The sequence below is a fragment of the Micropterus salmoides genome, unplaced genomic scaffold, assembly GCF_014851395.1.
Source record: "Micropterus salmoides isolate LMB-PRFRI ecotype aquatic unplaced genomic scaffold, ASM1485139v1 Ms_hic_scaffold_23, whole genome shotgun sequence".
Lineage (NCBI taxonomy): Eukaryota > Metazoa > Chordata > Actinopteri > Centrarchiformes > Centrarchidae > Micropterus > Micropterus salmoides.
In genome coordinates, this window is record NW_024041484.1 from 16,148,708 (window position 1) to 16,175,407 (window position 26,700).

Consider the following 26,700-nt stretch of genomic DNA (forward strand, 5'->3'; position numbering starts at 1 on the left):
TTGTCCTTCTTTATTTCAACCTTTTTTTCAAAACAAAAAAGATTGAAATATTTGTTTATGTGTTTATATTGTTTATGTGTAATAAATGTATGAAAGTTTTAGTTTTTGAATTAAATTAGGTTGTTTAGAATACTATACATTACCTGTATAGTATTCTATACATTCAATAGGGAGTGCTTTTGGATGTTATGTATATTGTCTATGTTCTTACTCTAGTAACAGAAATACAATGTCTTCATTATTATAAATGGAATTTTAAAAAAGTTTAAAAAAGAGAGAAAGAGAGAGACAAGGTTTAAATGGGCTCCAGATATTCCATCACCTGCCAATTAGGAAAACTAATAAACATTCCCACAATGGAAGCACTGTACCCAATGCCCATTAGTGTGCTGGTGGGTGGGGACAGCTGGCAGATATGGGAGAGATTAAATGATATTAGAAGCTTAATTACACCCAGGGCAAGACGCTCCTATCAAGAACAGATTCAGAGGCTCTGGTGAGGTTTATTGTCCATGTGGACCCATATGAGGAAAGATGGCTCGATTGTACTTGTCAAAGCTGATTTTCATCAATCTGTTTACAGCATCCCCCGATCAAAGCAACCATAATTATGATTTCAAATTGTCTACAGCAGAATAATAATAGGGAGCGATTATATAGGTGGAAGAGGCAGAATGACAGACAAAACATAGATAACACATATAAAACATATAAAACATAGATACACTGAAGACAATTTAGCCACATTAGTTGTACAGACATGTGCAGAATGATATGTTCTATATGTGGTTGTTCAGTATAGTAATGGCCGTGGGAATGAAGGATTTTTTATACATGTTTTTCCTTGCAAGTGGGACTCTGTAGCGTCGACCTGATGGCATTAACTGAAAGGATTGTTAAGTGGATGGGTGGGATCCTGTGTGATTGTAGTGGCTCTCCTCAATACTGACCGGGTATGGAGTTCTGTTAAGGGAGTTTGAGGGGAGCCTATTATCTTACTAGCTTGATTTATTGTTCATAAAAGTTTGATTTTGAGCTTAACAGTAAGGGCATAGTACCAGGCTGTGATATTAAAAGTGAGTATGGATTCAATGAGTGACCGGTAGACCCTAGTTAAAATATCCTTGCTCACACTAAAATCTCTAAGTTTCCTCAGCAGGTGTAAACGCTGCTGGGCTTTCTTATACACAGTTTCTGTGGTGTGAAAAAGACAAGATATTTTAAGATATTTAAAAACATTGACTTGTTCAGCTGGCTGACTATTGATGCTGAGGGGCTGAAACATTTGCTGTGTATTCTTAGTTCCCCTGCTCTGACAGCACAGCTCCTTGGTTTGAGAGAAGTCCATTTACAAGCGAGCCAAATGTACGCTAAATTCAACACTGTAGTTATTGACATTTTGTCAGACGTGAAAACACACTATGGAACACAGCACAACACGGAATAACAGAAAAACACAGAGCCTGACCGTGACGCGAGTTGCTTGGCGTACAGTGCCCCGTTATTATGCAAAGTTATTATGCAAGCTGTTGTTAAATTAAGTGGAAATTGTTGATTTGTCTATAGAACACAGAAATGACATAAATTCAGGTATAGGTATGATCCAAATTAGTGACAACAGGCATAAACAAGAAACCACAGCTTGCAAAAGGTTCCCAGATATGTATCCAATATGCACAAACAGGCATTGGGGGAATAAATACACTATCTCAGCTGCAGGCTGTAAGGAAGAGATGTGATGCAAATTCATGTTAATTGGCGTTAAGGTGTTAAGATTGTCTTTGTTGCAGAGTTAAGTCTCCCGCAGGTTTCTTAATACAGAGCAGTTAAGGTGCTGAGACCAAATACAAATGTAGTGTGAAATAGAAAAGATACACCAGGAGAAACAAACCCATTTTTCATTACACAATTGCTTCACCCTGACATAATGTAAAACCACTCCTATGAGCACTTTGTTATATGTTATATGTATTTAAAACATATTTACTGCACCTTTGTCGCTCCATTTCTGAGGAATGGCATGTTGTGCTCACCACAGTTAAATCCATTGTGATGTCTTGGTTTCTGTACTTTGTAAGCAGCTTAACTTGGTATGGATATTTCTGAGATTTGCTGAGTCTGCATGCTCAGAGATAAACTTTAATAGCACAGTCATTTGTATGCATGAGCTCTCGTCCTGTCACTGCGTAATGACTACCTGTAGCAACATCTAAAAAATTCCTCAAAAAGCAGAGTAATGGCACATTCAAAACACCAGTACCAAATTCAAAATAAATCATGGGTGCAGTTTTTGAAAATGGTCAATTCTTCAAGTTCTCAATATTTCTTTGGACCAGTGTTATAATTATATTTTACAGACAGACGAAGTGTCTGATATGTTCCATTTTTTGTCAACAATGCATAAATCCTGTAAGTTATACATTGTCAAATGCGAATGGGAAAAGTCTCCACAGCTAGACTATTGCTAGTGAGGAAGACTACATATTTGATGCACTTCCCTCATCCCTCACATTAGTTAGAAAGCTGTACTGCGTTGTCATACATATAATAAATGACTCAGCTGACCAAGATGTTGTTTTGTTGCAGAAAATCCCAATGAAATTGGGAATTGTAGACTTAGCAGTGAAATATCTATCATCTACTGGATGAATTGGCACAAAATGTTTTACAGTCTGTTCATCCTTATAACTTTGGTAAAATAAGATTGCAATCATGGTTAGCCACTGGCATGTTAGCATTGTCATTGTGAGCTTGTTAGCATGCTGACATTAGTATTTAAATCCAGTCTGACAGAGCCACTAGCATGACTACATGACTACTTATCTTGTTCATAGAGAAATAAAGCCGGAATTAAATAGTCCAGAACAGAAGCAATAGGACAAGCTATACAGACTAACACTCATGCAGTTCCCGCAATATTTTTGAAAAGTACAAGTAGTAATAATTTCAACTATTACAACTTGAATTCTGAGTCAGTACATCATAAAAGTGTAAGATATGTATTTTGTTTAAAAAAATCCACCTTAATAATCTTATAATAATAATAACGGAAAAGGGTCCCTGTTTGGAAAAAAAACCTGCTGCCTTTGAAGCCTCCTTGTGAGCTGCCTTTAATTCACAGCACGTGTCGTGGTCTGTGAATCAATGCGGGGGTTATTATAAAGCAAGGAACACCCAAAGGCGATTGGCATGCATAGATAGGAGGCTAATATTACCACCATTTTCATCCAGTAATGCAGTAGGACGATGCATGCTGCATAGATTTCCACAGGTAACGGGCAAATGCGGGGCAAGTTGCACATCAGAGAGAGCATAATGGTGTTAATGAGAGAAAAAGAGTGAAAAGATTAAAGATGATGAGGGAGATAGAAACATCACTGCAAAGAATGAGGAAAGAAGTATAGATACGAGTCAGGAGGAAGAATGAAAAAATAGATGAAAATGGGAAAAGTTGATATATTGCAATAGTGCCTGGATAGATAAGAGATGAAATGATACATAGAAACTGGAAAATGACTGCAAGACACCAAAGAAGATTGTTCTATCGCTGGAGATAGAAAGAAAAACTGAAAGAGAGAGGACATCAGATAAAAGATGTGACAGAGGGCATTGAAATGTCTTCATTTACGATTTGCCTGATACATGAATCCAGTAGTGTTTCATTGGCATCACTGTAATGTGTGCTATTCCTCCCTGGAGATCTATCAACCACCTCATTCCCCATTTCTTTCTGCTCTCCTTCCATTACCCCCGAGTCATGTTTTATCATTGCAACTGTCTGAAATCCTTTTGACCTTGTTGTGTGCAAAGCCATTGTTCTTATGTGCCCCATAATAAATTACATCAAGACATTTTCACCATAAAAGTTCTATCGAAGCAATCAAGCAGAAACTTGCAATCTGTTACTGTGATGCATTCAGTGTTGCCTTCATCTTAGTGATTTTGATCAAATGGTCGACTGAACGATAAGGTCACAAATCTTTCCTTTTCACACTTCTTGGCCCATGGGAATTTTTGCTGAGCTCAGCAAACAATCAGAAGCTCCATTAAACATTGATGAAGATTTACAAGCAGGGACTGGCGGCCATCAATGCAACACAGAGTGATGCGTGTTCTGTATATTCAGTATGAAATGTTACGGACAAAAAGTGAATTTTCATATGCCTTTTTTGTTATAGTACGTGCATTTCCAATTTGTGCATGAAAAAATCTGAGAGGAAATTCTGCAAGTTTGAATAACGTTTACACTTGGCGCAATATATGAAGCATGTGACTGAAGAGACAAAACATCACATATGTGTGGACAAATAAGGATACTGCAACCTTCCTCAAATGAACACAGGAAACCAACATAAATGCCATATTACTGTAATGCTTTCCACATTGGTTCAGTTTTGACAGGAATCCTTTTAATTATGTCATCTTCTTCTGCAGGGGTTTAATGGCACCCAACTGGGAAATTAGGACTACCAATTGATTCTCGATTCATCCATTCTAATACTCACATAACAGTAGTTCATGAAAATGCACATTCATTTGCATTTTCTTTTGCAGATTTTCTGGAAATTCTGTTGAAATTTGGATGGAATTGCATTAAGGATATTGCAAGACATGGTAATAGTATATACAAATAATACAAATAATAATACAGTAGTTAACATGTGGTTTCACTCGAGTGTACATTCAGTGAATATACCTGCGTATATTTTTAAAAATGACTTTTGTAAATAAGGAACCTCCACTGTGGATTTACAATCTGTAATCTTCCTCCCATGTTTAAGTTAATGGAAGTCTTGAAATATCTTTTTAGGTTTTTTACAAGCCCCTATATTCATTTAGTCTCCAGCAGAGTTGGCATCACTTGTGTTTCTCACTCTTTGCCATTTATGAGACATAACGAGGGAAGGCTATGGTATAATTTAGAGAAGATCCCAGTTTATTAGTGAAGTAAACTATGCATCAGAATTATCTCAATGTGATATTCCAGCATGCTCAGATTTACCAGTCTAAGCCCAAACATTCTGAACACATCTGCAAATGTTTTACCCATCTAAATCTCTCTAATTCACACTTAAATTATTTTCTATCTTAGCTGTGTTGTTCTGTTTTCTGTAGCTCTGGAAGGAGCATCCCAAAGTCTGAGAAAATAACCCTGGTGAAGTCACATTGATGTCATCAAGGTTTTCTCACATTTGGCTCAAACAGACTGTATTAAAGAAGTGGATGTAGCCACTGTAACCTCACCGATTGGTTTTTGGAACACAGTTCTGAAACCTCGAATTTGGCATTTTGGCTGTCTACATCATGGTTATTTGGAACCAGACTTGACTGGACAGGCCATATTTTGACGAGAGGGTTACGTTTATGGTAATATTAACTGGGATGCTAATTTCGGCTAGCAAAAAACAGACTCAAAACAAATGTACTCCTAAGCTTTTCCGACAGCACTGGTTAAATGTACAGTGCACAGTGCAGTGGATACGAGCTGCCTTTATCCCGATTGACAGGTTGCCACGGTAGTGACTGGTCAATCACAAGATAGCCATGGCTATATTTTCCTCTAAATGGGACCATAATTTACAATATGAACATCATGCTGCATTGAAGAAGACATGAAACTAGCGACAGAGACCATAAACTCATTAAGAAAGTGTTAACTGAAGTAATAAATCAGGTGTGAATTGGGTCAATTTGCCATTAATTAAGTCTACTACAATCAAACTTCTTTTTGCAACCAGTGGAGTTGCCCCCTGCTGGCCATTAGAAAGAATGCAGGTTTAAGGCACTTCTCCGTTGGCTTCACTTTTCAGACCCAGAGGTTCCCACTTGGGCTCAAGACTTCAGATGTTTTTACTTTGAAAGATGTCAGTATTTATCAGTCACATAAAGCCAAATGAAAGACACTATCAAGCTGCATTATGGGACATGTAGGATTCAGTGTTTTTGGAGTTTGATTTGGCTTAGATTTTTGGATGCAAAAGCAAAAGGATAAAAGTAGACCCTAAATATCACTGAATCAATACTGACCAGCTCAATATAGCAAAAATATGATACTAAGTTAACTTTACCCGTGCCAATGGATAGAAAAAACACATCTAAGACACAGTATTGTTATTCTTTCTTATATTATTATTTGCCCAGATTATAGCTCTTTTGAAATGTACATGTTACTATTTCTGAATGACTGTCAACAGTATTGTTTTGAATGTCATATGCACATCATGTTGTAACTAACAATGCATTTATGATAACAGTAAGGTAAAAGTTTGAGTTTGATGTGTGTAATACTGGGTCCAAAATTTTTTTAGTTTGAATAAAAAAACATTAAAATAATTGGTCAAACAAAAGTTGCTGCATTTTTGTGTTTTTTAACCCAGTGATTTTAAGCGTGTAGAAAATGAACTTGCTTTATTTTTCATCACTTATGTTGACACATAAAAACAAAGAATGATCGATTGCTATTTTAATTACGTCCCACTGGCCTTATTTTGTGCACCTTGTAGGCTATGACATGAAGATATATTGTCAATTGCTGGTACCAACGCCTGTGGTTGGGGTTTTTCCATGACAGGAACTCTGGCATTCTGCTGTATCTGGTTATGTAAGTGCTGACGGGTAGGTGCTCTAATTATAAATACACAAATTTTTGCACCACTTATGGTTCTTAATCTATCTTCAGATAACCTGCAATAAATTTAAGCTCCATCAATGAGCTAAATATCACATTAACTTACATATTCCTACCACTTAACAACACTTGTTAACAATAACACTTGAAAGCTTCCACTTGTTGATTTGTATCTTCTCATTTAGATGAAAACTAAAGTAATGTAAATTTTAAGATGCATTTTGACTCACTTCACCCACTGATGGGCTTTTGAGCTTTCATGGCCATACATATTCAGGATTGAGGGTCATTCTGTGTCGTCAGGGGCAGAGGGGAGGCAGTGAGGGGGTGAGGAGAGGTGGAAGGCAACTGGGCTGAATTGTCTGTTAATTGAATGCCAGTTTGGATTACACAGATGACTGAACTTGGCATTATGAAGGATCAAGTTCATGCTCACCAATCACAAATATCCTGTGACATCACAAGTACACACAGCCTATTTGTCATTTCATGACCGTGTATAAAGCTCTTTTTTAGGGAGAAGAAGACATACAGACCTGTGCAATATATATATTTTATTGCTACAAATTAGGAAATATGACAAGATGATCCTCCTGAAATTATATTGAATGTTTGTCCTCTCTAGTCACAAATCAATGTGGACAGAGTCAAAGAAGACACGCTTCACCATATTTAGCATACCAATACTTTTAATGAGATTTGAATATATGCACATTTTAAAACAATGATCTGTCTTATTTGGTTGACTAAAATAGAGATGTACAGGCTGAATAGTAAACACAAACATTATCTCAATGACAAAAGAAGAAGGCTAAATTGTTCATGATTAATTTGCTCTGGCAGATACATCCTGCCCCCCTCCCATTCAGACAGATTTCCATTGGTCCTGGATCCGGTCAGGTCAATCACAACCGTTTATCAAATATGGGGTGGGTTTTATTTGATGACTCACTGAGTCATTTTGGTAAACAACCGACATGGCTGCCGCTGATGTTTAACTGTTTCTGTTGAATCTGTTATCAAGTCAGTAAACAAATTGGACGGTATATTTTCTAGACATAACATACACAACAAACAAGTGCATTTAAAATGTTTGCTGTATTTCCAGCAGGATCTGGTAATATTAATTTACAAATCAAAAATTGCTCTGACTGGTTGTAGGTCTACCTAATTGCGTCCAGAGGCATTTTGTCTGTGCCCATTGCCCCTTGGAAATCATTGAAGAACAGCTACTACAATTTACACTTGTCGGATAGACATGTGCTCCTGATGGACAATCTTGTTAATGTTTTGGGAAGAAATCCATCTTTTTTCACACATCAAAATCTCTTTACAGGTCTTTGTGAGTATTACTGCACATGTGTTTTCAGAGGGAGCTGGGTGAAATGTGATGAACTGCCTCAAGTGATGTCACATCAGCTGAGGCTGAAGACTACTAGTTTGAATATGAAAACAATCTGGGGGTTATGGAGTTGGAAAGAAGTGAGCTTACCAGACCGCTGTAGCCCACTCCTCATATCTGCTTGAGACTAGCAGCTTATGGGTAGCTGCTACTAGCATAACACACATGCATCTCTGACCAAACTGCATTCGTGTTACATTGTATGTAATTTAGGTTTGCATGAGTAAGAAGACTGAGTGGAACAAAAAAGATGAAATTATTGGTTCTGCTGCATCAATTCTGATTCCTTCATTTAAAGACAATTACAGCATATATAATTATAGGCGTATAGGACAATTTATATTGTGTGTGACTTTAACATTGGAATTCATCAAAAAAAACAACAACTAATGTACTAACAAAAAAACAGGATCTCCCTGAATACTCATTAAATGTCTAAACATTTATAAATCTTTACATACTTTACATGATACATTGTGTTTTTTGTGTCACAAAGTTGTACAATTTATGGAGACCATCTATGCACCATAAATTGTTGCAGGTTATCAACCATCAAACCCTGCTGGGTTCCTCCATTGTCATCTTCTGATTTCCTTCATCTTCATTACTGTTTGGCTGCCCCTGAGCCTTAAAGATGATGTTTTTACCCAGAGAGAGAATTGGCTTGTCTGGTCGAGCCTGACGCAGATCAGTGGATGGTTTAGTCATGTTTTTGGGATTCTAATTGTTAGGAGGGAAATGCAAGTAAAACGTAATGTTATGAAACATAGTCATGCACCCATCACAATGTAACAAGTGCTGGGGGAGAAAAAGATATTAAATTATATTTGAAAATACAACTTTTGAATTCACTCACCTTAAACAGTGTGATCACAATGAATGCTGGGATGCACATCAGTGGAGTGAGGACAAGTAGAGAACCCAAAGCGGCGCCCCAGGCGCCGGGTACATAACCATACACCTCCAGATGATGTATTTGTGTCAGGTTGTACAGCAGTGTGAGCTAGGGGACAGGACATGGTCGAATTAGAGGGCAGCTATAGGGCAGCTATAAAACAAGTGTGGTGGTGTGAAGTAGAATGAAAGCTGTCTTTAAGTAAATAAAATCTAATTCTCTTCGTCAAATCAAATGGTGAAGAAATGATATGGTTTCAAATATTTCAACTAGGAAAATAGGAAAACCAAATGCTGAACTAGACTCCCACTTGCAGAGGTGTAGCTTCTGCTAAAAGTTGTTCTCTCTTTATTGTTTGTCTCCTGGTATTTTTTGCTGTTATATAACTTTCTCCTAACTTCTTGGTGTGGCTGTGTGGCATGTAGTGGCAAATACCTTTCTAAGACACTATATATTGTTTTTTTCTTTAATATGTCACCCTTCTGTATATCTACAAAACAACAGGATATACTGTGTGTGTATGAGGAGTTTAAGGAGTAGGCGCAGGTGGGGGAACTTTGAGATGTTGTGACGTGCGAACGATAACACCTTGAGTGAAATCATGTGCATCCCGTTGTCGCTACAGTTAATGCATGTTATCTCAAAGTACTCTAAAGAGCTGCCTCTCCTCAGCCATATCTGCGTAATGCTGATGATGTCTCTGGTTTGCAAGATTGACTGAGAATCTGAATATTGTGTCATCAGGTATATATATATATATATATATATATATATATATATATATATATATATATATATTTGAGTACCAATCTCATCTGCACTAGACATAAACAGATTTTTCAGTTTCCACGACATCCTTTAACTGACTTACTGCCTCCTATTAAGAATGAATATGCCTACTACACTTTCTGATCTTGCACTGATCATGTCTGCAGTGAATTGTGCTGTGATGAGTCCACCTTTTCAGGTAAAGGCAGCAGTCTCTCATCTTTCCCATATGTAAGCAGAAGCATAATTACTGATGTGGCAAAATGAAAATATGTGAAACACTCAATAAAAGATGAAAGGCCAGGAGAGAGGGGAACAGGAAGAAGCAAGAATAAGGGGTGATGAAAGGCGGAAAAAGATCTGTGTTCAAAAGTTATATAAGATAGGAAATAATGAATATATGCTAAAACATGAGAGGGAACATATATTAAAGGGGACAGCCAGTGTGAAGAGAGAAGGACACAAAGTAGATGAATCAAGTAAGAGAGAGAGATGTGACCCAAGTATGAGTATCTCACTCCACAGATGAGCGGCGTGACGAACATCCAACAGTACTTCAGCGCGGGGAACGGTGAGTACCCGATCATGTCCTCAATGTTGTCATAGAAACGGTCCGCACCTGCAAGGTCATGGACGGGAGGTGTTAGTCAATCAAAGGGAGGAATATGGTTTTGTTTTTACATGGAAAACTCTCAAACACACGGTACCCTCGGCTGAAAACACAATGACATGGTGAGGCCATTTTTTTGATGGTTGTTTGACCAGTAGTGGAAAGTAACTAAAGTAAATTTAGTACTTGTATTACACTTAAGTATTTCCATGATATGATACTTAATACTTTTACTACTCAATACATTTACTTTATATTTGACTGCATTCACTTAATATCTAAAGATAGTTAAAAAACATGGTCAGTTTATAAAAATAATGTATTGTTATAGATTAAACTACCCATCCTATACTGCAGTTACATTAGTAACTATTATATTATAAAAGTAAAATGGAGGACTTTCACTTGTAACTGAGTATTTTTTTAGTGAGGTAGTGTTATTTTTACTTAAGTAGTTCCACCATTGTATGAAAGTCAATGTTTTTATCAAAGCAATTTGTAAAACGTAAAAGATTTTGAGATGACACGTTTTAAACTAAAAAATATATGTAAAATATATTTACAGCCTGCTTTAACTCGTGTTTATTCCTTTCTTGAATGAAGTATTGAAACTGGGGATCTACTTTAAAAGCTTAAAACTGGGATTGTTCTGTGCAAAACCAAAATACTTCTGCAAAGTATACAAAAGAATAGTTTAGTCCCATTTTCTAAAAAAAATCTTAGAAATACAGCATTAGCAACAGAATTGAATCTAATCTACACACAATGAATGTAAGTGTTATTTGGATGTGTCATCTGATTGATTGGTGGGAAACATGCATAACTGTCAACCCTCCTGTTTATATATTTCGCAGTAAATGTACCCTATTTTTATCGTTTCTAAAAAACGTTAACTGTAAAATCTAGTGATGGGAAGTCATTCACACAAACGGCAACTGCCAATAAAACAAGACGAAAAAGAATTTTGGTGATTTTAGGGTTCACTGAGTGTAATGGGTGTGGGGTGCCTGAAAATGTTCCTTATTTTCAGAACTCCAATGTTGACATAATAATAATAGCTTTATTTGTATAGCACTTTTCAAAAGTACTTTACAGCAGTCAATGTAAAACATGTGACAAACTAAATATGAAACAAGTCAATATACAAATAATGGAGAAATAAATTATGCATCACACATTAAAAGCTATTTTGTATAAATGGGTCTTAAGTTGTGAGATGAAACCAGGAACAGAGCCTGATCTCCTCTGGTAGACTGTAGGTATGAACATGTAATGTGATGTTTCAACACACGATGGAGAATGAGTGAACAATTAGAGAGGTTGGAGGAAAGAGGAAGAAGAACAACCTATGAACTAATAAAAAGCATATATCCAGGTTAATAAAAGTTAAAAGTTAAATATCAGTAAAAAAAATCAGGTGGAGGAAGACTGGCAAGACATGAGCTAACGAGGAGTGGAGGAGGAGGAGGAATGAAATGACAAAGCTGCTAACCTTGAGCTGCCAAAGAGGAGGAGGGAGGAACTAAGAAAGAAGCAGAGACATTAAAAAGAGGAGGAAGCTGATATGAGATTGGTCAAATACATGACCTGAGTGATTGAACAGCCACAGATTGATTTTTTGCTAATGCTCAATGACAGAATACATTGTCAAACCTATTTAGTAAAGCAGACACAGCTACATAAATGATACAGCAATCAGCCCTGAAACTACCTACATCTTGGCGGAGGAGGAAAGTGAGTGGCCTGATTTAAATTTGGGGCGAGGAAGCTTCTCCACACACAACACAGACTCACTCTGAGTTTTTAAACCGTTCGTTCGACCTCTTTGCCTCTTCGAACTGGGGAGAGGAAGCAGCTGCGGAAAGCAATCGATATCTCACTCTGCGTCAGTTTGCAGTAGAAGATGTGTGGTTGGACCCTAATTCCAAAGAGCAAGCACTCTTTGTAAATGGAAATGCAGTTTTCAAAGTCACAGAAATGGGATACATGCATGGACAGGGTGATTGTGAGAGCACTTTTGCAGAATATGCCTCTACGAATGAAAAATACCTCCAGGTTCATGAGAGGAAACACTTCGACAAAAGTATTCGATACAGACACTTTCAGAGTTGAGAGGTGAGCTGTAAAGACAAATATGAGAACGGAGGATAACTCTCCACCCACATGTTGTAATTTAGCCAGTAATACTGCTGATAATGAAAGTGTGGGAAGCTGTGAGAGCTTAGAAGATTTATTCGAAGTGAAGGCAGAGGAAGACTGGGATATGGAAATGGCAGATTCACACTTGTAGTAAAGGCAATGGGCAAATGCTGACACATTTGAAGAGAGGAAACGACCATTGAAGAATGACTTAAATAGAGATGTATAATATGTATAGTGAGGGAGCAAGAGAGAGAGAGAGAGAAAGAGAAAGAGAGAGAGAGAGAGAGAGGTTTGTGTTTGAGTGAAGCAGAAAAGACCTCTTTCAGACTGCTGACTTTACAGCAGAAAGTGTTGCTTCTAGTTTCAGTCCAGTAGATGGAGCACTCTGGCTTAAGACAAACTCTACAAACCCTCTCAGCTGAGAGAGGGACTGTCTGTTTCTTTGACAGTGTCACCCTTCATCTGTTATGTTAAATGAATGATGTTGATGAAAACACAGAGAGAAATGTTCTGATTGATCTATGTACTGTGTTACTGTGTTATGTAATAAATAGAGGAGTATCAAAGTGTAGTGTGTCTAGAGTCTACAGCCATGCTTGCAGGAAGTAATGCTCATTGTAAAGAAAACTAAACTGTTGATAACAGCTGAAGTCCATCATTCATCTTTAGCAGTCAAGCCATAGTGAGTGTAATAAATTACCAAAAGGCGTTGTCAGAGTAAAAAGAAAAGTCACGCACAAGTAATTTGCAAATAATTGCAAATGCTTTGCTGCCAGAATAAATAGTTCATGTCATGGACTTCTACTCTTGAATGACTCTTGAAAGTTCTCAAATATATCTCTTTTTACCTCAAAAAACAGTCCTTTGGTCATTACAGGAGATATTCTGTATTTATTGTTTTATCTATCATTATATGCAGTGTTTCAGTTCACTAAATACAAAGAACAGTTGATGCTGAGGGGAGCATCCTTAGTTTTCCAGGCATACTAGCCTAAATATATATAAAATATATAGTTTATTTCTGTTTACCAATTGCTTTTAAATTACTGGATATTGTCTGCTATGTTGCAGAAGGGAGTTACAAACTCAATTTCACTTTACAACCTGTTGTAATGTGACAAATAAATCTACTTTGAAGACTGGAAGCACCTGTCTGCAAAAGCGCTTGTAGGCGTGGAACTCTCTCCCTCACTCACTAACTGGATCTAGGTAAACAGTGAAGCTAGGTGTACTCCACTGTTTACAGTCAAAGTTTCAATGACACTGGAAATTCAGAATGAGGCAGGAAAGTGAGAGGAAGAATGGACGAGATGGAGGAAAGCCCATACTATGCTAGTTATTAGGAAAAGTGCTGTTCCTGAGTTATGGTGGTTCCAGGACATTATAAGGTTGACCGTCAATGTAAGCTGACCGTTGACTTTTTTGGTAAAAAAAAGTCATCACTTCATTGTCAATAAACATCTGTGTGAAATGTTGTCTTCATTACCACAGCAATTTTTGAGTTATGGCCAAGGACGTGTTCCACACTGACCTTGACCTTTCCCACCCAAATTCTAAGTGGACATTTGTGCCAAATTTTGAAGAAATTCCCTGAAGGGATTCCCGGGATATTGCGTTCACTAGGATGGGACCGACAGACAACACGAAAAAAATAATGCCTCTGACCGACGCAGAGGCACAGAGCAAGAGCCCAGTTTATTTAAAGGTTCAGTGTCTAACCTTTAGTTGTCACCTAGTGGTGATTGTTATGAATTGCAACCAAAGACTCAGTTACCGCTCAACCTTCCCTTTGCAAGCACATAGGAGAAGTTTCGTACTTATTCAACATAGTGACGAAACACGCTCTGTAGAGCAGTTTGTCCTTTTGGGCTACAGAAACATGGTGGCACAACATGGCGACTTCCATGTAAGAGGACCTGCAGTGTATGTAGTATAAATGGCTCATTTTAAGGTAATAAACATATAACAAGTTATTATGTAAGGTCTTTATACACCACTGAAAACATAGTTATTATATTGCATTTCAATAATAAAACCTCCTAAATATTACACACTGAAATTTAAAAGCCAATACCTGGATACTATGTGCCTGGCACTAACACCCCATATGCTTGGAAGTGTGTATCCGCAGCATATGTGGTACAAGTATTGGAAGGGAATATGTAATGCTATGAGAAACACTCACTCAAAATATTCTAAAATAAAAATAAACAGAATCCTCTGATCTTTTCAATCTCATCAAAATGTTCTTTTTTGTTTTGTTGGCAGAGCTCTTTTAATGTAACTCAGGATAAAAATAAAATGAACATGGAGTTTTTTTTTTATCAGAAGCTGGTTTCTTACAGATACGACACAGATGCAGTAAGTTGATTACTCTGATCAAATAAATGCTGCTGTTGGGATGGCAAAAACTCATGAAATAAAGTGGAAGTTCCTTTTGGTAGCTATTGTGAATGTAGTGCACTACTGATGTTGATATTGTGTAGATGGTAAAACTTGTATACCAGATATTTAAAAGAAATGCATTGTTAAAATATTTTTAGAAAATAATTTAAAGTTAGTAAAGGTGCAGCACGCAGTGCATTATTAAAAGCATCATGTAGTGCACGGCCAATGGCGTGACTTACCATACACCCAGGCAATGGCAATGGTCTCAAAGCAGGCAATGATGAGGAGACTGGTTCCACTGGGACCGTAGGTGTCTATGAGCTGAAAGAGGACGATCCCTCCCTGAAACATGAGCAGAAAAAAACATGTAGTAGAAAAAAAAGTCATGGCAGGCAGGAAGAGATGATCAGAAGGAAAAGATTGTTTCTATGACTGTCCAGGCCACATAATATAGCAATTTCTTGTGACTCAGTGATCCCATAGCAGGGCATGACCTTCCCATAAATCATTAAATGAAACTCTTTAATAACTGGTGTGTACATATTCTCTTGCCCTCTATCAAATATAAATGAATATATACGTGTATTAAAAAAGCAATGTTATTAAATTAGTGCTGATTCTCAATCAGTATATTTTTTTCAAATGTGTTAATAAAGATCTACTGAATATCAGTTGATGCTCACATCACTGTAAAAATAAACTCAAGGTTAGTTTGTTAACTAACAAGACTAATGTTATGTTTCAATTTGCGTTCTTCCATACTTGACTTGGACATGACAACACTCGACACTTCACACATTGGTCGCCATCTTGACTATATAGGGGAAGGCAAGTACATCCAGCTGCAGCACAAACGTAAAGGAAGTTGAAATTCCAAATATGGTTCATCACAGATAATTTGGTGAGACTAGCGATATGGGAACTGACAATTGCAGAGTGATGTTACCGATACTGCTCCATCTAGTTGAAATTCGGCATTAAAGAGAAGAAGAAGAAGAAGTGGTCACATATTACGATCATCATTACCAGTAAGTGCACATTAGCTGTATTACATATTAGCTGTATTACTTACTTATTATAACACTACCCTGTTGAAATTCACAAATTCCTCAAGTAAGTACATAAGTGTACACAGGGTACTACACTGAAGTGTACAAATGGAAGTTCTGAAATAAGCTCAAGTTTACAGCCATGCTTGCAGTTCTGTGAGGCTATGCATACTGTGGGCTTTGAGCTAAATGCTAATATGCAGATGTTTATACATATATTTACCATCTTCACTCTCTAAGTTTAGTGTGCTAGCATGCTAACACAATGTAAAGCTGATGATTGAAGGATTTGAATGTGTTCATAAAGATCTATCAGGTGATGCTCGCATTACTGCAAAAAAAATAGACAGCTGCTAATTTAAAGATATTTCGTCATTCTTCCTGTGAAGATCTAATTTTTCATCCAATAGTTGTCTAGACAGTTTACTCGACTAACATAGTTACATAGATTTCTATGCACAGCACTGCAGATGTACATCTACCTGTTGTCATCTGATAGTTACACTACAACACAGTTTTACACACTGGTAAGAAAAATACAAAACAATACTACAAAAACTGGTTATTACTTATGTTGCTTGTGGTTTCCCCCTCAAAAAACTTTTAACATGATGAACACAAAAGAAATAACAAATGTATACATTTGCACATTTGCACACATTTTTTATTCCTTAGTGTGCTGTATAGTACAACACACCAAACAACAGATTTTCTACCCCAGCGTCCCTGTCTTTGGTCTGGGACAAGCCAGAGATTCTTGTTCTCCACCTCCTCCTCCTTCCTCTACCTCCTCCATTTCCTTCTTCACCTCCTCCTCCCTCCTCCTCCGCCTACTCCTACTCCTCATCTTCCTCCTGTCCCATCTCCTCCTCTAACTCCTACTGTTCCTCTTCCTTCACCTCTTCCTCCTCTCCACACTGCTATTCTTCTTCTTCCTCTTTTTCTTTTTTTTCTTCTTCTTCCTCCTCCTCCTCCTCTCTGGTGTCCTCTACCTCTTCCTTCAGATTTCTCCACATGCATTGTTCCAAAACTGAATTAACTGACTCTGACATTTAATCTATCTATTGAAGCTCCCGATTGGTGTGTTATCAATTATGACTGTTTGTGTTTCACCTGGGTAGCTGTGTGCTAATTGAGCTCAACCTGTGCTGATTGAGTGAACAATATTGAATGTCAGTGCTTTCTCAATGGCCACATGGTGTAGGCAATGAGAAATGAAGGGATTTGTGTGTAGAGTTTAGGGAAATGGATGTGCGTTTTGAAAAATGGAGTTAAGATTTAGAAAGTTTAGTTAAAAAGCCTGGTTATTATAGCTTGGTGTTTAAGCAATGGAGAAAAACTGTAAGTTAATCTACATCACTGAAACAGCCAAACGATAATTATAATTATCTGATTTTCTTCATCTTCTCTTTTCTTATATTTTCCATTTACTCATCCTACTGCTTACCTCAGTGATGAGTGGCAGCCCCAGTAGAAAACAGACAACAGCGATGACCAGGGCCAGCAACTCTCTGGCACACGGCCTCCTCAGGTGACGTGGGAACAGGTCTGTGAGGGCTGTGGCCAGGCTCTCCACACACACAAACTGTGAGGACAGAAGTGAAACGGATTAGTTTATCTGAACATACAATATAATGCTGAAACACTGTATTTGATGCATTGCATACAATACCTGACTGTCCAGGCCCAGGAAGAGGACCATGAGGAAAAAGAGCACAGCCCAGAAGGATGCAAGAGGCAGCAACGACAGAGCCTTTGGATAGGCTATAAAAGCTAGACCAGGACCTGTAGAAACCACACGAATGCATCTATTAACATGACAGTGTGCTTCTATCTTCATGACTAGGGACTTTACCGTAGTAGTTTCCAACCGTTCTGGCTTTTGAAAATTTAAAATGACTTCTGAATCTATTGTTATAGCCTTAGTAAGGACATGAGTTATGGACAGTTAAAACTGATTATTTTTTACCCCTTCAATTGTTTAATTTGATTTTTATCAACCTAGGGAAGAATCCAGCATTTCATAAGAAAAAGGATGTTAGAAATTCCAATCTTTGAAGTACAAAATCTTTTAACTGTATGTGACCATTAGATGCCATCTTGTGGACATTGTTTGTTGTTGTGCTCACCATCAGAATTAAAGCCACAATGCATTAGAGCTGAAATGGTGATTGATGGAAAATTAATCGACAGTTATTTTGATGTTCAAATTATCATCTCAGTCATTTTTTTAAGCAAAAATGCTAGGTGTTTGCTGTTTCTGGCTTCTCAAATGTTAGCATTTGATGCTTTTTTTTCTCATGCATGATAGTAAACTGTTTATCTTTGGGTTTTGGATCATTGGTTGGACAAAACGAGATTTGAACATGTCAAATTGGGCTGTGGGAAATTATAAAAGGGCATTTTCATTACTTTCTGGCATTTTATAGATATAGCCATTCATTGATAATGAAAATAATTGTTAGTTGCAGCCCAACAATGCATAAATAAATACAACTGCTGTCAGATATTTCAACCTGGGCATTTATTAAATAAAGTTTACAGTGCAAGCTGTCAAAAAAAGCATGCAATTGTTAAAAAGGAGGACTTAACTCACCAGCAGTAGCAACTTCATTCATTGGTATGTCCAGTTCATGAGACATGAATCCCAGCACTGAGAACACAGCAAAACCAGCAAAGATACTGGTGGCACTGTTCAGACAACACAGTGCCAAGCAATCCCTACAACATACCAAAAACAAAAGTACATGAATGTTAAACTGTAAATGTGATGATGCGCTGAGAGAAACGTGTCTGTGTGTAAAGACACTGACCTGTAGCAGTTGTTGTTGTATTTGTTGTAGCTTCCCAGAGCTGTCAGTACTCCCTGACACACGGCATAGGAGAAAAACACCTGGGTCCCTGCATCACGCCATACCTAGAGTGGGTACGAGAGTGACTTTACACATTTGAGAGGGAACCTAAACATACAGTGTGCTTTTCATCAGCTTCCTTCCTCACAGAGCAGTAAAAAAACATTTGTCAGGTCAAAACAATTAACCAGAACTGTAGAATAACAAACACATTTGCTTTACGCCAGCATCAATTATGACACTATTTCTGTGTGTTGACATGTATATTATACAGATTTACAGAATTGACATCTTCCTGTGTTTTGTTACGGTGTCACTGCATTCACAACTACGCGAGTTGTTTACCACATGTGCTTTGGTATTTGTGAGTATCCAGGTTTGTGAGTGTAGGCGGGTTTGTTTACAGGAATGCCTGTCTCTCATTCCGACCCCATATGGTTAATGTTAAGAGGCACCACAGCGTAGTGAGTCACTCCCACTAAAAGATACATTTGGCAAGGCTCGACAGCAATATGCAGGCCCCTTCTCCGGCCCCATGGTGGGCCTGACTTATTCACAGCCTCGGGTCAGAAATGGAGGCCTACGTCTGTGGCAAAGGATCTTTACATCTGACACTGGACAAAGAGGAAACTGTTGTGTCCTTAGAAGCATGTGTTTTATTTTGAAGTCCTCTTGGCTGCACTGCATACAGATTCACACACACACTCTGACACATGGACTAGAGTAGACACATTCACACATTAAACAGACCCCAGATGCAGGCCAGAGCTCCATTATGATTTCCTCTGTGGTTTTGAAAAAAAAAACTTGCATGCTAAAGCAAGACTCTTTGGAAACAGATCTGTTTTAAGAGCATCTGGCATTGCATAACTCAGCTCTCTGAACCATAACTGCTTTCACCTGCATTCAATGTTACTCCGAATAATATTCTCACAGTTTTCCCCTTTCCCCTTTCTTTCCATGATTACATAGTGAAATTCACGCAACATTTTGTCTTCTAACTCGAACTGGAAAAGTGAGATGATAAGATCCTTCAATTGAGGGGCATGATGCATCCAAATGGATCACATGAAATATTAAGGTACCCCTTTCTGATCTTTGTGTAACATCAGTCCCACTAAGTCAAGTTTGAATGTTCACAGAAACCCATGGATGAATGCACACCAACATGCCCACAGTAGATGTAAAGAAGTGACCCCCCCACCACCACAAAGACCAGTTCTGAGGCTTAACCCTCCAGTAATCACATTTGACCCTTGAAGCTAAGAGTTTAGCCGTGAACTTTCAGGAGGAAAACAGAGAGAAAGAGAAAAAGGGCAAGGGAGAGGGGTGATGATCAAGAAAGACCCCTTTTCTTAAGTCGTTGCTGGCAGAAACAGATGCAGTCATTGTGCGAGAGTATGCCAAAAAATCCAGAACACACCCTCTGTTTTTTTATTTACTATTATTCACTACATCATTATGCTGAGTGAATAACAGACCTGCTGTAAGAATGTAATAAATGGATAGTCTTTTATGAAAATAAAAATGTATAATTTGCAATGATTGTAAATTCCTGAGTTTGGTTTTCATCTTAAAGTAAGTTATGTTGACTTTTTCCAGGGAAATATACCCTGAAAATGTATGAGAAATTCTCCATGGAGACCACTGATATTACTCCTGTGTGATGATGTTACTGCATACTCAGTGGGAAAGCTATCTTTGACAAACTCCTTACTGAAAAAGGATCTTGGTTTGCTTTTCTTGTTAAGACTGTCTTGGGACCGGAAACCAGAGTCAAGCCAAAGAGGATGGAGGGGGGAAGAGAATAAATAACAGGACACTGTGTTCATCATGTTAGAGGACAGAGGAATCTAACAAAGAGAGAAGTATTGATAAATAAAGAGACAGATGATGCTCTGGTTGGTTGTGAGACCAACGCTCTGACTCTTTCTGCATGTGTTTACTTTAGAGCCTCAGATTTTCAGATGGCAGCGAAATGGCTATGTATTGTGGGTGTAATGTTGTATATGAAAAGCAAACACAGCTACAAGAACAGTTGATTATGACAATGAGTTCTTACATCTGGTTCAGCGAGCTTGCTTAAATTAGGGAAGAGGTAATATTTCAGCCCCTCCACGGCTCCTGGGAGTGTCACTCCACGGATGAAAAGGATGAATAGCATCAGGTAGGGGAACGTAGCAGTGAAATACACAACCTACAAACACAAAAATGGAAACAAACAGGTAGGTTATGATTTCATATGTACACACAAACAGTCTTTACAATAAACCTGTATTATGTGATTTTTTTGGGTCACTTGGGGGCAGAAAACACCTTGTAAAGTTGATAACAAGTTTTAGAAAACTGTTGTCTTATTTGATACCAGACATGGAGCAGCATTAGCATTTATTTGTATTTCTGTTTCTGGTTACCTGGAGACTGTAGGTCCGGTATTCACTGTCCTTTTAGCTCTTTATTTGGTCTCCACCAACTCCTAAAGGAAAATACCTGGCTCCTTAGCTGATAAATGCTCCACTATGCTAACCAGTTAGTCGCTAACTTTGTCTGTCTGCTGCCTCATGCTGAGCAGGTACAGTACAGTGGGTTTATCTAAATTAATTTTGAAAACATCTTGGATACTGGTGGCAACTGCAAGTACTTTTTATTATTGCAGACTTCCTTTCAAAATGACACCTGTATCAACACCTAGGGCAGCAAATATAACTTGAGGGCAACGGAAGAAGACTAGGTCCTGTATATGTTTACAGCACACCCACACAAACCGTGGACTGAGAGGGTGCTCAGAACTCTTAACAATCATCATCTTGTGTTAAGTCTAGTGGAAAGAAACCTTTAGTGTACGTTTTCAAATGTGTTGCATGCATGTCCTGGATTTTGTCTTCAAAGCATTGTTTCCTGTAAATCCTTGGAGCATGGGCAACATGTGTTTCTCAGATTGTGCTATAAATCATCTTTGTTTTGTGACCTGTGGGACTCCTGACCCCCTGGTTAGGAACCACAGCATTAAGTGACTGCAACTTAATATCAGGATGGTACTGTATACGTATGCTAAAGCAGTGCTTGCCTTTCCTGTGGATCTGATTCCCTTCCAGATGCAGAAGTAGCATATAATCCAGGCAACCAGAAGACACAGAGCCAGGTCCCAGTGCACCTTAACCAGGGACATGTCTTCTGATATTCTTAACACACGGTTACTGTGGGGAAGAGATCAGACATGTGAACACAAATGTGCAACTGTATCCTCTGCAAATAACACACAGAATGATGGATGTACAGATACAAACACACTTTGTTTCTTCTTTCAAAAGTTTTCTCCCACTGCAAATAAACAGCTTAACAGCACGAGTAACAGCATGTTTCCTTTTAGTGTGTCTGTGACAGTGGAAACTAATTTAAATACAGATAAATAGGCCAAACATCTGCATCATAAATACAGATGTTTAAATCTCAGTTTATTTTGGAGGGCTTCAGTTTGTATTATACAATCTGCAGGGATAAGAGTGCATATGATTCCCATCGTGCAGCGTAGCTGTATGTAGCTGAGTGATTTCCCAATATCTTTTCTAGCAGCAAATCAGGAGAGTATCATGTGAAGAGCAGCAGCTATGGTTTCGCAATATCTAAAAATGAGAGGGAAAAAAATGAGGATGGCAATGTTCTTTGAATGTAACTGGCCCATTTTCCCTGCTACGTTTGGGTGACCTTGGTTCACCTTTTGTAGGTTCACCATTAATAATTTTTTTGTTCATTCAGCACCCATGGGTAAAGATGGCCTTTTGGTATCTGGAATGTTCCACCCATGGACAAGCACACTGGGGAGGATGGTATTACTCTCAAAGAGTTTTTTCATGTTTTGAGAAAATAAGTGTGTGTGTGTGTGTGTGTGTGTGTGTGTTTCTCACGTCCAGAACTCCTCTTCTGGTGACTTGGCTATCAGGACAAGTTCACTATCATTCCTAGAAATATAAAAAATTAACAGGCAAGAAAGTACAGTGAGATGAAATCAAATGAAAATTCTAAACATTGCTTAGCTTTTGGATAATCAGTCAAGTTCTCTCTGATGCTGTTATAATGTTTTAAAACATTATCACACAGATAACTAATCAACAATGTTTTATGGCATGTTACTATTGCTGTTCATTAATCATTGTTATTCACATGCTTGCCAATAAATGAGAATATCGATACTACTCTGATTAAGAAATAGTCTGGAACATAAAAGCCCCAACAATTTTTCTTAGACAGAGCCAAACTAGCTGTTTCCGGTCTTTACGCTAAGCTCAGCTATATGGCTGTCACTTCATATTTACTATATGAGAGAGGTATCAACCTTCTCATCTAACTCTTGGCAAGAAAGAAGATACAGTGTAATTCCCAAAATGTCAAACTATTATTTTAACAAGCTGTTTTTCTACCATTTGACACCCCGCTTGTTTTTTCAACCACTATTAAACGAAGGCCTGAGAAGTCATATAGATGTATTGGGTGTAATTTTCACCCCGAAACTTTCCCATGGCAGCAATTCATAGTTTTTATCACAGTAACAGATGCACAAATCTCCTGCTCTGAACACATGTCCCAAAACTGTTGCATCTATCGCAGCCAATATTCATGAAATATTTTCTATCATCCTATTCATGTATCACATTAATATGATGAATTCCCCCTATGCATTCGGTATGTGTCACAATTATAAGTTACATTCATGATACAGCTTGGTAATAAACATGCATCTTACATGTAAGTGAGATTCCCATAGTAGTCAGGTGAGGTGATGTTGTATAAGAATGACCAGTTGGCGTCAGGGTGAAACAAATGGGGGTTGGCAAACATGCTGAGGCGACTTTGACATAAGTCTAAGAGGTTGAGGAAAGAGAGGTGGAGGTGAGTTGCATTTCGCACACTTCAAAATGTTAAAATGTATAAGAGAATTCCTCTTGTGCTTCCTCCGAAGTCTACAACAAAATCTGTAAGCGCACTGCTAATCAAATACAGACGTGATAGACAAGATAGCATGATTTGTCACAAAGGGTGCCTTACCAGTGTTCCACCAGTTGTCACATGTGGACCAGGGCAGGGGGCTTATAAAGGAGTAAAACAGGTAGAAGATAGCCCAGGCCAACACCACGATGTAGTAGATGTTCAGATAGACCACGATCACTTGAGACGCAATCCCCACTCCTGCAGGACACAGTGAATGTTTCTGGCTGCTGTCTTCTTCTATATTATGTAACAGTTACAGCTTTGGTTCAACATTTGATATGAACAATCAACCACCAGCACTGGCCACAATCAATAAAATGTTGTTTTAGAGCAACTTGTTTGAAATGTACAGTATAATGAGCAAAAACAAGCTTGACAGCACAAGGGAGCTATTGTATAGGGTTGACCGCTCCTGAACTTTTGTGGAGGTAGTAAAAAATGCTGTATCAAATTTATGAACAGCTTTTAAGCATTCCTCAGAAAATATCTCTAATAGTCTAAAATACTCAAAAAGGCTAATGTCATTTTGTTTTGGGGGGTCTGGATAGAAACACTGAATCATTCATTTCATGCATGTCAGCTGGTGAAGAGAAATTCTGAGTAATTAAAAAAAAAAAGCCTTGTTTTTACCCTCAAACATGGGACATATCTTCCTCCAGGCGGTCACCCCACCCTCACTGGTGTACTGGCCCAACGCCGTCTCCAGGAAGAACACGGGGATCCCACAGAAGAAGAGGAACACAAAGTATGGGATGAAGAAGACACCTGTAATTATAGATACCCATGAAGAAGAGTCAGAGCTCCACAAATAATGGAATGTAGCACACTGACAGATAAACACAGACTATGCTACAAATCTCCCAAAAAGGTTTTTCTTGGTTGATTTTGAAACTAACTTAATGGGATGACAGGGATCATTTGCATTATGAGAAAAAACAGTGAGATTATGAGATTATGAAATTTTCCCTTTTATTGGGGAAAACTCTCAATGACCCTGCCAAATAAATCATGAATTGTAACAAAACAACCAAAGAAAACAGCGATTTTCATTAAGAGATTTAAATCTATAGACAAGAATCAAGCTATGGGGTATTCTGAAATGTTTTACAACTTATTTTCAGCCTATCTGCAATGCTTTTATGCAGCCTCAGAAGCCATTTATTCTATATCACAGTCAGCAAAAATCCACCCATAGTATTTCCAAACCCAGTCCCTCACCTCCTCCATTCTTGTAGCACAGATATGGGAAACGCCAAACATTTCCAAGGCCAATAATTTCTCCAGCCATGGAGAGTATGAATTCCATGTTGTTGGCCCATTTCCCTCTTGGCTGAACACCATCCTCAGGAGTCTCTTTATCTGGCCCAGAGTCTCCAGCAGGAGCCCCTCTGGCTGTTTCTGCAGTCATGGTCTCTCAGTCTGTTATATGCACACATAAAGAAAAACATGCAATTAATGCATGTTACGTTCTCTGCAGCTCTCCTTCATATATGCAGATATAGAAATGCTAAATGCAAAATGAAAGAGACTCTGACATAAACAGATGCCATTAACTGCAAATGACTTCAAAGAAATGATCGATTAACGTGCTGCGAATTGCAAAACCTAGCCCCCCGAAAAATAACTGCTAAACAATTAAATATTTTAAGCATCTTAAAAGAGATTTTAATGCATACCCTAACTCACCCGTGAGTTTGCAGTGGGCGCCGACAACATAAAATCCCTTGACTGACTGAGCGAAGTTTGAAGAAAAGCTTTAAGGGCGTGCCCTGACGGGCTTCCCACAAACATACGCGCACACACTGATTGTCCCCTGCAGGACAGCCTGTCCAGAGATTGGCTCTCCAGCCATGCCCATGCAAACGTTGGTGTAATATGAAATACTACAATGTAACATACCTTACAATAGACGGGGAAGTATTAGTTAGAGTAATTAGTGTAGCCTACTATAAGTACCCTACAATATTTCACTAAAAGTAAATGATTTAAAGTGCCTATGACTCAGGTGAAGTATAGTTGATTGATGACATATAGAAGGGTAAATCCAGCCAGTGGGTTAAATGAGCCACCCCCTGTATCTAGGTTATTCTTGAAAATTGGACTGAGCAAAAGAGAGCATTAGTTTTTTTTTTAAGTAGTAGTAATTTTGATATTACAATGATTTACCCCCATAGACTGGACTTACTCATGTTCATTTTACCCCTAACTTGGGACAAGTTGTGTCATATAGGACAAACTTCTTTGGATAGGAAACCATGATAATATAACTTGTTTTCCATGGCAACACAATAACACAAGGTGTATACAGTAACTTTTATTAGAAAACAAATACACTTTTATTTTGCAGTAAAATCATCAAATGTGAAATGCGGCTAATGTTCCACCACTTAAAATTTTCTTCAAATGAATCCCCCAAATCCAAAGATCGTTTGAGTTGCAAGCAAAAACATTTTAAAGAACCATTTGGTCTTATTATTACCCAGGTTCCTACGTATTACGTGATACTCTTCTAGGTAAATGCTTCTGGATGCACCTAAGTAGCATACTTAAGCTAAGAAAGTTATTAGCCTAGGCGATTTTATTATCATTATATAGGCCTATCATATAGTCTATGACATACTGTAGGCTATACATTCTAATTGACGTTTTATTGCTGTACTTTTACTTTGTAATTACTGTTTTATTGTTTTACTTTTACCCTGTTAAGCACCTAAGTCAGCCTTGGTTGTTTTTAAGTGTGCTATATAATTAAAGTTGTTGTTGATATTGATACTTTCTATGCTTAGGCACTGTATACCAGGCGTCAACCTCTATACCCACAGCCTTTTATGTGATTACTATCTATGCACAAGTTAATCTTAATTAAACCATTTTATGGATGCGGCATCTGGACAGATTGTCTACCTGACGGAACAAGCTCTGGGCAACAGCGCTTATTCACAGCAGGGAGGAGTTGACGCACGTTGACGCATTGACGTGA

General features: G+C 38.1%; 1 protein-coding gene across 1 annotated transcript; it reads right to left on the bottom strand.

The window, feature by feature from the left end:
- Positions 1-7,299: 7,299 nt before the first annotated feature.
- On the bottom strand, positions 7,300-25,525 carry LOC119918280 (sodium- and chloride-dependent GABA transporter 2-like). Its single transcript, XM_038738925.1, has 16 exons — positions 25,407-25,525; positions 24,939-25,139; positions 24,351-24,485; positions 23,778-23,918; positions 23,476-23,593; positions 22,640-22,693; positions 21,802-21,931; positions 20,797-20,931; positions 18,696-18,799; positions 18,479-18,603; positions 17,555-17,667; positions 17,330-17,467; positions 15,073-15,175; positions 10,212-10,312; positions 8,887-9,033; positions 7,300-8,750 (listed from the first exon to the last, which is right to left on the bottom strand). Exons 2-16 carry the CDS (start codon positions 25,126-25,128, stop codon positions 8,583-8,585), a joined length of 1,902 nt encoding a protein of 633 aa, XP_038594853.1. The 5' UTR covers positions 25,129-25,139; positions 25,407-25,525; the 3' UTR covers positions 7,300-8,582.
- Positions 25,526-26,700: the final 1,175 nt, after the last annotated feature.

Coding starts and splice junctions, on each gene's coding strand:
- LOC119918280 (XM_038738925.1), bottom strand. CDS start 25,128: ATGACTGCAGAAACAGCCAGAGGGGCTCCTGCTGGAGACTCTGGGCCA. Junction 10,313..15,072: donor TGCCATTGCCTGGGTGTATG/GTAAGTCACGCC, acceptor ATGACCTTGCAG/GTGCGGACCGTTTCTATGAC. Junction 8,751..8,886: donor TTGTGATCACACTGTTTAAG/GTGAGTGAATTC, acceptor CCTAACAATTAG/AATCCCAAAAACATGACTAA.